The sequence below is a fragment of the Watersipora subatra genome, chromosome 11 (genome assembly GCF_963576615.1).
Source record: "Watersipora subatra chromosome 11, tzWatSuba1.1, whole genome shotgun sequence".
In the NCBI taxonomy this organism is placed as follows: domain Eukaryota; kingdom Metazoa; phylum Bryozoa; class Gymnolaemata; order Cheilostomatida; family Watersiporidae; genus Watersipora; species Watersipora subatra.
This window is the reverse complement of record NC_088718.1, coordinates 43,727,194-43,740,507: the sequence shown is the minus strand read 5'-3', so window position 1 is coordinate 43,740,507 and position 13,314 is coordinate 43,727,194. Positions and strand designations below refer to the sequence as shown.

General features: G+C 33.1%; 1 protein-coding gene across 1 annotated transcript; it reads right to left on the bottom strand.

The window, feature by feature from the left end:
• Positions 1-643: 643 nt before the first annotated feature.
• LOC137408107 (monocarboxylate transporter 14-like) lies at positions 644-13,029 on the bottom strand. Its single transcript, XM_068094500.1, has 9 exons — positions 12,765-13,029; positions 11,890-12,033; positions 10,048-10,299; positions 8,882-8,976; positions 3,895-4,029; positions 3,374-3,506; positions 2,865-2,998; positions 1,389-1,560; positions 644-1,119 (listed from the first exon to the last, which is right to left on the bottom strand). Exons 1-9 carry the CDS (start codon positions 13,027-13,029, stop codon positions 998-1,000), a joined length of 1,452 nt encoding a protein of 483 aa, XP_067950601.1. The 3' UTR covers positions 644-997.
• Positions 13,030-13,314: the final 285 nt, after the last annotated feature.

Below are 13,314 nucleotides of genomic sequence, written 5' to 3'. Positions count from 1 at the left end.
TACTTTCTGATAAAATCAAAAAATATTTTGTGTTTGTTCAACTTTAATGAGATTTTAGCTTCATTTAATTTAAAACTATAAATGCCTGCCTGTCTGGCCGTTCTCCTTGACAAACACGAGGCCTGCTAAAATACCGTGACACCTGCTTCCTTGCTTGTCTACCTGATCAATCAAACCAGGACTCTAACAAAGAGTAAAGTTTTGCCGTTTTTGATAGATTTTTACATTCTATAAAGATATTTCTTGCAACAATTTGCTAGTGCGCAGTTTTATAATATGAATTACAAGTAGTACAAAGCTAGTAAAAATACAAATGGGGCCAATAGTCTATCTGTTCAGCAACATCTTTATTTATTTGTGTTATTGGCAATTTTACTAAAAGTCTTTTGTCATAGTTATATTTTCTGACTTCATTAATGATTCTTTTTGTAATATTCTTCACAAATTCTAGTGATAAATATATTGTTTCAGCTCATTATCTTTTTAGTTTTGCTTATATATCTCCCTTTACTACTTGTTGGTTGAAATTATTATCTACGGCTTTGGCATCTACTGACAAAACATCCTCGATCTCTTCAGCATCATGTAAACCTAAAAATGTTTTGGTGACACGCAAAGGTAAAAAACTTTATTGTTGGTTAAGGTCTACAAAGACTCAATATAATTCTATCAAAAGATTTTAAAAGCTTGAGAGCAAATCACATTGAAAAATGAAAATATTTTTCAACAATTGTTTGCAACTGAGCAAAAACATTTTTATAAATGCACAATTAGTTTGAATTTTAGTGACCCGGCAGGTCTTGTTGAGGATATGATTAAATTTGGCTCGAAATAAAATAAATAGAAACAGTAATAAATATTTGGCTGAAGAACTTCACAGTTTAGAAATAATGCCATACCTATGACATATAACTCAATTCACAATCAGTTTATGGTATCAGATGCTGAAGCAAGTCAGCTAGTGAAATGATGTAGAAGCCTAAAAAACAAAGCAGTGTTAGCTTGGCCGATGCCTCATCCTGTAAATCATCACCGGCAGCATTACCAAACTGGCTGTCAATCCTGAACATCCAGCAAGGACTATACCGTATTGCTCTCCTACGCTTTCAGATATGTATGCTGCAACATTAATTACTAAAGTTACATTCATTGCTGACATCTAATGTAGTAACACAACAAAATTCTAAAGAGTCAGCACTAGTGGAGCTACAACTTTCTACTCTCTGTTTTTAAAAAGTTCTGAACTTAGCATTGGCAACTGACATGCTCCGTCACACAATTGGTTTAACAAATAGTTACCATAGATTATTTTTTAATATATGCTGCAGCTAAATGCATTCTACTAAGCATATGTAATAAATATCTGCCTAAACAGCAATAGGACGTACATGCCAAGGGAGTGCCGGATAGGGCTCCGACTCCTTCTGCAAACAGCTCTAGGCCAAACAACAAAGCCAACAAGTTGTCACCATAAACCAAGTCATTGACAACGCCTAGCAGGTTGCCAAGAAGTGTTCCTTGAGTGAGTCCATACACTGCCGACAGACTGTAGAACATTTCCTAAAACATCATTAAAACTATTATTGGGCAAAAAATATTCTGGGTGCCGGCTGTAAAATGGTCGACTCCTGATATTTACATTTATCCTTTTTTAACAAAACTGTTTCACTTTTGTCTTGAAATTCTTTTAAATTTTTGTTACTGATTTACCGAAGCAATTTTTTTCAGCTCAATTTTGATTAAAAATTATGTAACATGATAATTTTCATTTTAATTTTAATTTAGGCAAACAGCGACACAATTCATATACGTGTGCGTTTGTGTAGAGCAAATAAAAGATTGATCTTGAATGATGCCATTTTTATTTGGTGACAGAGCGATTAGTTTCTTGGCTACATTCGAGTAGGCAAAATTATATATTATTTCACAAGCCTCAATTTTTTGCAAATACATAATTTTAACAAAATTCAATTGTTTTGTTGACAAATCTCTCTTGTTTCACATTGCAAAAAAGCATTATTCAATCAAGACATATTTATGGACAAGCTGAATAAATTATTCATTTTCAAATATGAACAGAAAAATAAACAACTTTGTTTATACTCCTTTGAATGAATGATGTGCAAAAAGTTATTTGTAAGACGGCAGACTACTTGCTAGTATCAAACAGTTTTCTTTACAACCTACATGTATGCGCCTAAACTTCATCTCCAATTTTGAGTATTTGGGAAAGGTTTACCAGACGTGGTATGCTATCACACTGGTGAGCTAACTTTTGAAAATGTAAAACTTTCAAGTTATAGGCTTGTCACAATGTAGTCATTACGCATGTACAAAGAATTGAATATGGACATATCATAATGCGTCTTGTTTTCCACCACCATGTTTTTTTTATTCCAGCTTTTGCATTTACGATGTTATAGCTGCAAAGCAATTTGTGCAAAAAATTTTCATTAATTGCCATCGGAACCATTTTGCTTAGAATTGGTAATTGATTAATGTGGGGTATTGCACGGGTATTAAAAACAGCTTAAAAAAATTGGCAGGTAATGTAGTTGCCATTGGCTAATTAAAGTAATTTAGTATCCGTATTGCTCAACTTACTAATAAAAGCCGTGAGAGCAAGCTTTGGTGATGTTGAGCATAACACAGAGTTGCTATGCTTCCCATGTAGCTTAATGGGTTAGCTTGTTGCCTTGTGAACGAGAAGTTCCAAGATCAAATCTTCGGCGACACAGAGTTCTCTTTACAAGATTTTAATCGCTACAGCTGGATAGATGCTGAGCAACGACGGACAGACCATAAACTCTGAGGTTTATATAGAATACAGATTCAGGAATTGTAAAAGTTGTAAAATTACCAACCTTGTTGACGGTGAATGCTGTCAGTATGGTAGCACAGCCTAACAAGAGACAGCATGAGAAATGGAGGATTACTCTATCAAACTTTACTCTGCTCAAAAAAATGACTAGAATGCATCCAAACACACTGACGGCTCCTAAAAATAAATAAATAGATATCAACTTTTTTTACAATGATCAATGCCATATAAAACAAATTAGGCCATGAGACAAAAAAATTGGTAAAGTAAATTGTGTGTATTGAAATAGATAGCTCTTTTAGCATAAGGCTTCTCTATAATGTAAATTGGCAGGCTGTTGGTGTCTGATATATTATTAAAGTATAAGGTATAAGCTGCAGGTGTAATAAGTTAGGCAAATAAATACACATGCAGATGGTTGAAGACAGAAAAACACCTACCAGGTGTTCACTATATGGCAACTTGACAGGATTTAATTTTTGCGTAAAGTTGAATAAAAAGACCAGCTTTCATGAAACTTGTAAAAAATAAAGAAGATAGCATAGTAATTACCGGAGACAGTGACTCCTAAGGAAGCTTCCTGTTTAGTGAGTTGAATGTGATGAACTATGAAGTCATTGAGCAGAACTTGAAAGGTAACCATATTCAGATTCCACAGGCATGCATTTATGAGAAAAGCCCAAATCTGGAACAACAACACCCCAAATTATGAATACTTAATAACAACCTTTGAAGCATGTTCTGTATAGTTTTTGATTGGTAGTTTTGCTCATCTAAACAGTAAATAAAAAAACCAAAACCTATTTAATGCAGTAGTTTTGTAATAGTAGGCTTGTCACTAGGCAGCCTTCCAATTATCTAAAGCGTGAATCAAATGAAACCCTGTGTGACACATGGTTAAATAGTGCTAGCATAATGATGATAGATGACCAAAACCGATGCTATAAAATGGCCAACAGAAAACACACTACTTTTAAGAAAAAGCATATAACAATAAAACTGATGTAAGATAAGCTTTGGTTAAAATGTACAAATTTGTTTATTTTCACATTTTTCACATTATTTTCACAAACCTTTGGAGATTGAAGCAAAAGAGCAAGTTTTTTTCTCAAACTTATCTCGACACTTTCTCTTTCTCTTTCACGAGAACTTTTTATTTCCATTTCTTCTTTTCTGTATTCAGCATCTTCTGGCTGCTTTTCATCTTCCTTTAATAAGAGAGAAAATGCATTTCCATAGAAGAATGCGCTGCCACAGAAGAATGCATTGCCACAGAAAAATGTGATGCCACAGAAGAATGCATTGCCACAGAAGAATGCGTTGCTACAGAAAAATGCAATGCCAAAGAAGCATGCGTTGCCACAGACGAATGCGTTGCCACAGAAGCATGCGTTGCCACAGACGAATGCGTTGCCACAGAAGCATGCGTTGCCACATAAGCATGCGTGGCCACAGAAAAATGCAATGCCACAGAAGCATGCGTTGCCATAAAAGAGTGCAATGCCTTAGAAGCATGCGTTTCCAAAAAATAATGCGTTGCCAAAAAAGCGTTGCCACAAAAGAATGCGTCGCAACAGAAAAGCGGCCAATTAGAAAATAACACATTTCTATGACTACCTGCTATATAACTAAGTATTATAATAAACCTTCAAGTTTTACAGAGATGAATGCATCAAAAAAACTGCCAAAAATGTACATTTTTATGAATAAATCCCACTTTGTCCAAGTGTGCGCTTTTGTATGTAAACGATTTGTACTTCCACATGTTTTTGACCAATTTCTCTGCGCCTTATACCAGATTGCTTATAATATTTAGTTCCAAAACAAAATTTAATTTGTGAGAACCAGCTTCTTAAACACTCACCTACAGTCTATCTGATTGAACATGGAAGATATCCTGGGCATTCCCAGGATTACCGCTGGTGGCAGGATAAAATACTTACAGTGGTCGCTATTATTATATTTCAATCTATTGAAATTGTTTGATGACATGTGAGTTGGCATACAATTAAATGCTAATCTACATGTATGATGGAGATATTTAGTAAATGAGATTCTTATGTTGATTGGTCAAGCAAATTTCACTACAGTAGACCATTATCTCTGCCAGAAACAAACTCAGCCAGAGACACCTCAAGCGAAAACAATGTCATCCAAAAATGATTTCAGTCAGATAAAATTTTAGCCAGAGACAATCTCAGCCAGATAAAACCTTAGCCAGCCATGACTTCAGCCAGAGATGAACTCACCAAGAGACAATCTATTTTTAAAAACATGATTAGATAAGGTAAAATGAACATAAAGAAAAGCCTATGTTGCTATTTCCTGTAGTTCACTTTACAAAAAGCTATTTTCATTACTGCTGAATATAACTCTAATGCTTTATAATAACTACAATATACATAATATGACATGTGCAAACTTAATTCGAGTGGCTGGTGGAGCTTGAGTATTGTTCAAAACAACAAAGTAACTTTTTGGGTGACCTATTGCTTACTGGTCAAACTGGAAAATTCAAATAATCATTGGTAAAAGTAAAATAATTTGGGGAAATTTTCTTATTTATCTCATATAAACTAATGTTTGTTAATCCTTATTATACCCAAACATACCTAAAGTAATCAAGTTTTTATGCATATTTAACCTGAACTTTGCTTAGTTCAATTGATTTTGTTCAATTTTTCAAGAATGTCTCGCTGATTGTCTGATATAAGATGAAAATCATTACGCATCATTGTATTTTAACCTTATGCAAATAATTTACATAATTTTAGCAGAGAATGTATTTTATATTTCAAGGCATTAAATATGATGTTTTTCTATTCCATTTTACAAAGAAAGCTAGTAATTTTTCATTTCAATAATTTGGTATCTGATGAACACATTTACTATATAGACATTGCTCTTTCATCTAATGATAACAGAGCGTAAAGCATATTCTACCTACTCCTGAAATAGCTGAGTTGCGGCATTTGAATGTATGTTCTTTGCATCTTGTTGTACTGATACTTAAAGAACATGTGGCCATTTACAAACACAGTGGTTATACCTACACGTATTTATCTTCAGAAAGACCAACTTGCATTCTGATTTAGTGCAAGCAAAAATTAATAACTTTTACAATAATTTTTCTAAGGTATTTGAGTTTTCAGGGTCCAGATTATTTTTGAAAAACTTATGGGTAACAATTTTGAGATACATTAGAAATTAAGATAGCCAAAAAGACCAATTCAACAAAAATCAATGCCAAAGGCTCCAACAAAATTAATAATATTAAGTTTATCTGAAACTCCAACTGTTGTATAATCGGGTTGGTGGGCCCCAGGCTACGCTAATGTCTGAGGCTTGGTAGTTACAGGTAGTTACAAGAGGTCACGAGAGGTTACAAGAGGTTACAAGAAGTCAAGGACGAGGAAGTTGAGGGAGCAGTACATAAGCGTGGGCAGAACAGGACCGGGTCCTTCTTCACTTCAATTTCATGTATGTAAGTGCACATATCTATACAACACCAACAACATCAATAAATTCAAAACTGCCAGAAGTTTCAACAACATCGTTGAACTCAATTCTGTTTGAGACTAAAACAACATGACTGAATTCAAGCCTGTCAGACACTCCAACAACATGGCTGAATTCAGGTCTGTTTAAAACTCCAAAAAAATCACTTAATTCAAGTGTATCTGATTCTCAACTTGCATCACTGAGTTCAAGTCTGTCTGAAACTGCAACAACATTAATGAACTTAAGTGCGTCTGAAACTTTAACAACTACTGAACTCAAGTCTGTCTGAAACAGCCTTCTATATGAGAGTTACTAATCGACTGTAATAAATGTTGTGAATTATAGAACAAGATAAGATCATCACCAATTGAAATCAAGTTCATTATATACAGTAAGTAGATGATTATTACAAAGCACATGGTGTACTTTTAGAGGATACCTCAACTGTAAATGTTGTTACAAAACGTTGTGCTCTCACATAGCTCAGATATTCATGGTTTAAGATAATTTTGTCTTCACTGTTTGTGGGCAATTTTGTTTTCCCTGTTTATGGATAACTTTGTCTTCACCATTTTGTATGTGCAAAGTTTCAATTTCTATAGTTAAGTTGAGGCTACATTTTTCTTATAAAGCAATATCAAACAACTCCTTTGGAATTTGTGTATTACAGTTTGTGTTCAGCTTTTCAATAAATTATTGGATTACATTAGTGTGCATGAAATAGTTCTTTGATAGTATAATTTCATTTAATATGTAAACTGTGTCTATTTATAACATATTTTAATGTTTATTTATATCTGTCAATTTAATGAAGACATACATGTTCATCTCATAAAACTTTGGAATTTATATTTTAGTGATTTTGATTTTTTTAATGTATTGCAGCCAACTGTAAATAACCATAGGCCTATAGGGAAACAGATATTTAATTTATATAGTTATGCGACACTCAGAATACTTCAACTTTTATATTTATCATTCATGCTTTTTGAATAATTTACACAACAATAGGACACCAATAAAAGTTCAAATGGTTATGACACCGCTGTTAACAAACTATCAAGGCCCGGCTATAAACACACACTAATAAAATGCTGCTTCTACATGATCAATTAATTAGCACTATGTGTCAACATGGTGTCAAAGCGTGTTCGTAATACGACCATGTTGGTCTATGCCAGGGGTCTGCAACCTTTTCTACTCAAAAAGCCATTTGAACTTGTTTTTCACAAGAAAGAACACAGTGGGAGCCACAAACCCCTTTTGATATTTTAAATTGAGAAATACATAAACACTACATGTAATGTTTTTTGTTTAGCGTTTGACGCTTTTATACCATGTTTACAATATAAAACAAAAAAGGTGTAAGGATATGATATGTATAATGATTTAACTGCTGAGAAAAAGAAATAAACTTATGCAAAGAGCAATAAAATAGCTAATAACAACTTAATCATAACGTGAAAATATTATGCTGTTTATAAAGTTACTTTCAAGAAACATTGCAACTTCATGTTTAATTCAGTTCTTTTTTTAACAAAACGCCGAACTTGAAATTTAACTGCATCAAATGTCATGCATACAGTGATTTTTGCTTAAATTAGTCTTACACATCAGTTACAAAATAGCTTTTTTTTCTCATCTTGCTTTGGATACTTTTGAGCAAATTTTGCGTGTTTATTCTGAAAGCGTCTTGCGACATTTGACTTTTTGTTTGCAAATTTCTCATTACATATTAAGCAAACTGGTGAACCAGTGTCATCAGCAGTGAAAGCAAACGAATCAGCCCACAAAGGATTAAATTTTCTATTTTCCTGCGTCACTTTTTTTCTTTAGTATTCGCCATAGTTTGCTTACCCGGTGTAAAAAAAATAAAGAAGTGTTGTGCCGGCTGATGTAATTTTGGCATTTTTTTTTTGTAACTTTGGCGCATAAATAATGACGCACAACAAGCGAAAATGTTTGATTTATCACCATAATTACAGTTTTTTAAATTATATTAGAAAATCTAAGGATAAAACTTCTATATTTTTATGAACTACTCAGCATATGGTAAAAAAAAGAAAAAAAATCAAATGAAAAGCTGTTCCTTCATGTAACAAATGTATGGAAGCTCGTAGCGTGATTTGATCTGTATAAAAAACAGTTCAGCTAATTTTTTAGTCTTCAAACCTGTAAAAATTATTGTTTTTTTGCAATTACATTTAAATTATTAACTTGAAGTACAGTATTATGTACCTTGATGTTTTTATTATTAATGTGTAGCATTTGTTCCTTAAGCATACATATGACAATGCAAATCTTTTTGCAAATGTTGTTACCATCACCAATCGCTGATGACTCAGAGTATATCACAAATAACTTGAATATACCTACAGTGAAAATTGCCGAACATATATGACTGAAACCAGTTTTTATTGGTCAATCTATTTATCAACATGATTGGTTATTTCATAGCATTGGTGTGTAACCAGACCTTTTAAAATGAAGTTTCACTATATTTAACAAGGTCAATGTAACAAGAAATATTTCAAGTAAAATTCGTATACCGTATCTTACTTCAGGGGCATCCATTGCGCTGTTAACTTGACCGCCTTCATCCGTATCACTATCAATTTCAGCCTTTCCACTTGTTGTATCCTTCATTTCGATATCTGAATGTTACCATAGAATGGTACAACATGCTGTAGACATCACAAGCTTGATATGATCTGCTGATAGCAGCTAATAAAATTTCACTTGTAGCTGTAGCAAAGATGTTTTGCAGTTTTAACTGACCAGATACTGCTCTTACCTAAACTAAGGCGAATCTTTAATATTAGTTAGAGAGCAGTGTAATTTGCTCAACCTGCACAAATTTTTTGAATTATCTGATTGATGTACGAATTGTTAAGCCATCTTGTTGCGCCGGAACATTACAAAGGAAATCTACCAATAAAAACACAAAGCATACAACAAAATTGCTGTTTAGATTTTGACTAAAAGATGGTTTTACAATCAACAGAAAGTTATTGATATTTAATAAGATTCAAAATAAAGGCTGCTGAAGGTCGGCTGCTGTTGGTGCTGTTGATGAAAGTTTTTGCACCAATCAAGTGGAGAAATCGTAACAGGTAAGAGTAGCTAGAGGCAGCACTAAGATAGAGCATATTTGATAGTTTCTTCAAAATATTTGGTACTGTTTTTTCCTTTGAACTTTGAGACAGCAGTTTTTATTCCTCACTAAAAAAACAAAAATTAAAAGAAGAAGTCAGCTAAGCAAATAAAACTGGCGTTTGGAAATTGCTTTTTCAACTTTCATAGAAAAAAATGGTTAGAATCACTTATGCTTCGCAAAAATTAATATTCGTTTTACACAATAGCCATTACAATAGTAAACGGCCGACATTGCTAATAAAGTTTATTTTTCATAAAGTCTAAGAATTTACATGTAAATTGTTTAAATACTTTTCTAAAAAATACCGCTACAAGTACTCTTTGTAACTTACTCCAAAAATATTGTTCACTTGAGGGTGAAATATTTATTTGGCAAGTATAAATTGAGAAATAAACCTGCAAAATTATGTCAAATTTGCATAAAAAGTCATCTACTTCAAAAACCTTTAGCTCTAAAGAATAAAGTTGACCTTTCTATCATTAGGACTATGTCAACAGATGTACACACGATAGCATAACTCTTAATATTGATGCAAATTATTATTCGTATCCACTTAGTATTCACTCACCATCAATCATGCCATCTTTTGGAGAAAAGAAGAGGAAACCCGCTATGATGTGAATGAGATGAAACGCTGACATGATTGCCATAGCCCTAGAGTAACCATACCGATCAAACAGAGTTTGAGACGTGATGGGTAACGCTACTGCTCCACCTTTTTGCCCAAGAACTGCGACAGAAAAGGCGAGGTATTTATACTTGTCAAAGGCCAATGCTAGAACTTGAGATGACGCGACATAAGTGCAGGATATCCCGACAGCTGCAAGTATAAAATAGACACTATTAGCAGGAAAGCCTGAGCACTTGGTAAGCAATCATTTCAGACTGCAGTGTTGCTGGTGCTCCTTACTTGTCATAAATAGTTTCTTATGCGCTCAAGTGAAATATGCGTGATTTATGGGAAATTCTTATGGAACTACATATTTTCAACGCGCTGTTTTGCAATGCGTAGACAGAGTGGCTACAAAAGATTGACTGGGAAACAGAGCATTCACTTTTCATTCATCAAAAAAATTGAAACATTCAGCATTTACATGCAGCTCTACTAAGAGTATATCTATAATTTATGAACAGACAACTCTGAATAATGATCATAAATGCATGTATTTCACACTAACAAGTACAAGCACATAAACTTGATTAGAGATACTATCTGTAATGGGAATGCTGCCTGTATTGAAATTTCGATCGAGTGTCTATTTATCATGAAATAGCAAGGGCTTTAGGCAAGGTCTTCTATGATAGGCTATTCTGCCAACCAAAAAATATACTTGCCAGGTAAACTGTCAACTCGGTTGCAAACTATTACTGTGAGTGGCTTATCTTTTCCAACAGCCAAAATAAGTTAGAATAGTGTTTATATACATTTCATTTTAGTGATAAATGACTTATTTTACAATTAATTTATAAATTTTATGTCATTATCTTATCAAATATGTAGACTGAACAAATTGCGATTTTTTTAACATTTTTAATTTTTTCAAAAACAATCCTCAACTTCTACTGTTGTTCTTTAAAAGAATCCATTTCAAATACCAAAGAAGTTAAAAAAAAATTTTTAATTCAACTGTGCAGCAGTTAAAAATAAGTTGAGCCCTGTTGTCTGCAACTAGTATATTTGATGCTACAAACAAAATTTATTGGTAACAGCTAAATAAAAAGATTAATCATTACGTTTGACTTCAGATACTGTCTGATGCTGTAAAAGCCATAGGCTGGTTTTCCTACTTGCAGAACTTTGGCATATATAAATAAAACACTTACATGTACATAAAGTATTTACTATGATAAGAGTGGAGTCTGTGTATCCTTCTGTCTGTCTGTCTGAGCCAAGATTAAGTATTGTGATAAAAAACAGTCTTCAAAAGGACTCAATCTCATGACATGCGACTTGTTTGACCTACTCCCTAACCTCTGCACGAACTGACTGCAATCCTAATCAGAATGATTATACACATACTTATTCTTTGTACTTTATCAGCACACTTGACTATCTCTCATTGCTCACTAGACTACCAGGGTACTAGCATAGGGCAGAAGGATATTACTTCCTGCTTACGATTTTAAACATTCGCATTACTAGAAAAAATAAATATCTTTCTTATTTTGTAGCACCAGTGTCTTTCCATTGCAAACAGTTGTCATATTCAAAAACATCTACCCTGATTCCTTGTGTAAAATTTGTTTAGTAAAAATCCTTTCAGCTTATGTCTTCACATCTGAAGAGGCATCACTAACAGAGACTATTGATGGTGTTATCAAGATTTGTGGAAGTCAAAATCTGGTAAAACACGATATACCTGTACTACAACAGTTTTACCTGCGTAGCTTTACTTTAGACTATTCTTACCACTTAGTAGACTGTAGAGCAAGATTGCGTGCCACGCTTCTTTAGAAAAATATGATAGTCCTAATCCTAGAAGAAGGCAGATGCCTCCCAAAATCTCAGTTACCCTACAGCCCAACTTCTTTACCAGCATGGAGGATATTAAACCTGAAACATAAAATGACCTATAATATAGATAGTTACTTGTTTTGTGATGTTTATTGGTTTATAATTACAGTATGTAAAATGTAACAATTTTATAGCTGAAAAATTCGATTTTAGAAGCCTCTGTTAGCTCAGGTTTTTTAAAATAAATAACATATAGTGAAAGAATATTTAATTTTAATTGAAATAATTAGCCATTTTGGTAATTAGATAAAAAATTTAAGCAACTATTGTGAGTATTACAAATTCTTTATTATGATCAAGTTCTTTGTTTGCGGAATATGGTAGCTGTATCAAGTGTAATGTTAGCTATAAAATAATTGTGATTTATACACAATATAAATGTTTAGTAGTAACATAGTACATGTATGTTTGGTATATTACTATACAAGTCTTCTATAATGCTATATATGTCTAGGATAATTTTGCATAGTTTTAGTATAATACCATATAATTTTCTGTGTAATATTATGTATGTCTAGTATAATACTATGTACATGTACGTGTATGTCCAGGATAATATTACATAAACCTGGTATAATATTATAAGCTTCTAGTGTAATACCACATATGTCCAGTTTAGTGCGCGTCATTTTAGGCATGTAGATCATACAGTATCATGAGTAGTATTATTATCAATCAGCAAACATTATTACAAGCTTAGAATAGTGCCATACTTTGTGTCTACATGTTTGTATCTATCGAGGGAAAGTTATAGAGAAGCCACAACATACCAAAGAAAAAGATGGTTGCCATGTGTATGGTTCCGATCAGACTACTCAGCTGTAGTCCAATACCAAAGTGAGTCTGATTAACAATTGTCATGTTTCCGATTACGCCAAACGTAAAACCAAGATGGGCAAAATGAGAGAGGGTAGACATCAGCAGGACAACCCACGCATAGCCTGTATCCTTTTTGTAGTTGAGGCTTGTACACATTTTCTTAGCTACTGACATTTTAGCCTGTGTTTCACCATTGCCTTTCACAGACATCTCCATAATCAGATCAAAGCTAAAGTAAAAATGCGGTTAAGAGTGTTTTGGATGCAAGTAAACATGTAAGTCAACGGTTTGTTAAACTTTATTCTCCAAAGAATAATTTAAAAAAGTGCTTTGCTAGAGGTGATCAGAGCTTAATTATTCCTGATTTATTATTCCAAATATATTATTATGTACTATCAAAATTATGAGTTAAATATATAAATGTATATAGCTAAAAGTCATTAGTTGTATATATCAATGTATAGCCTAAAGGTAAAATTATTATTTGTACATTTGCATGTA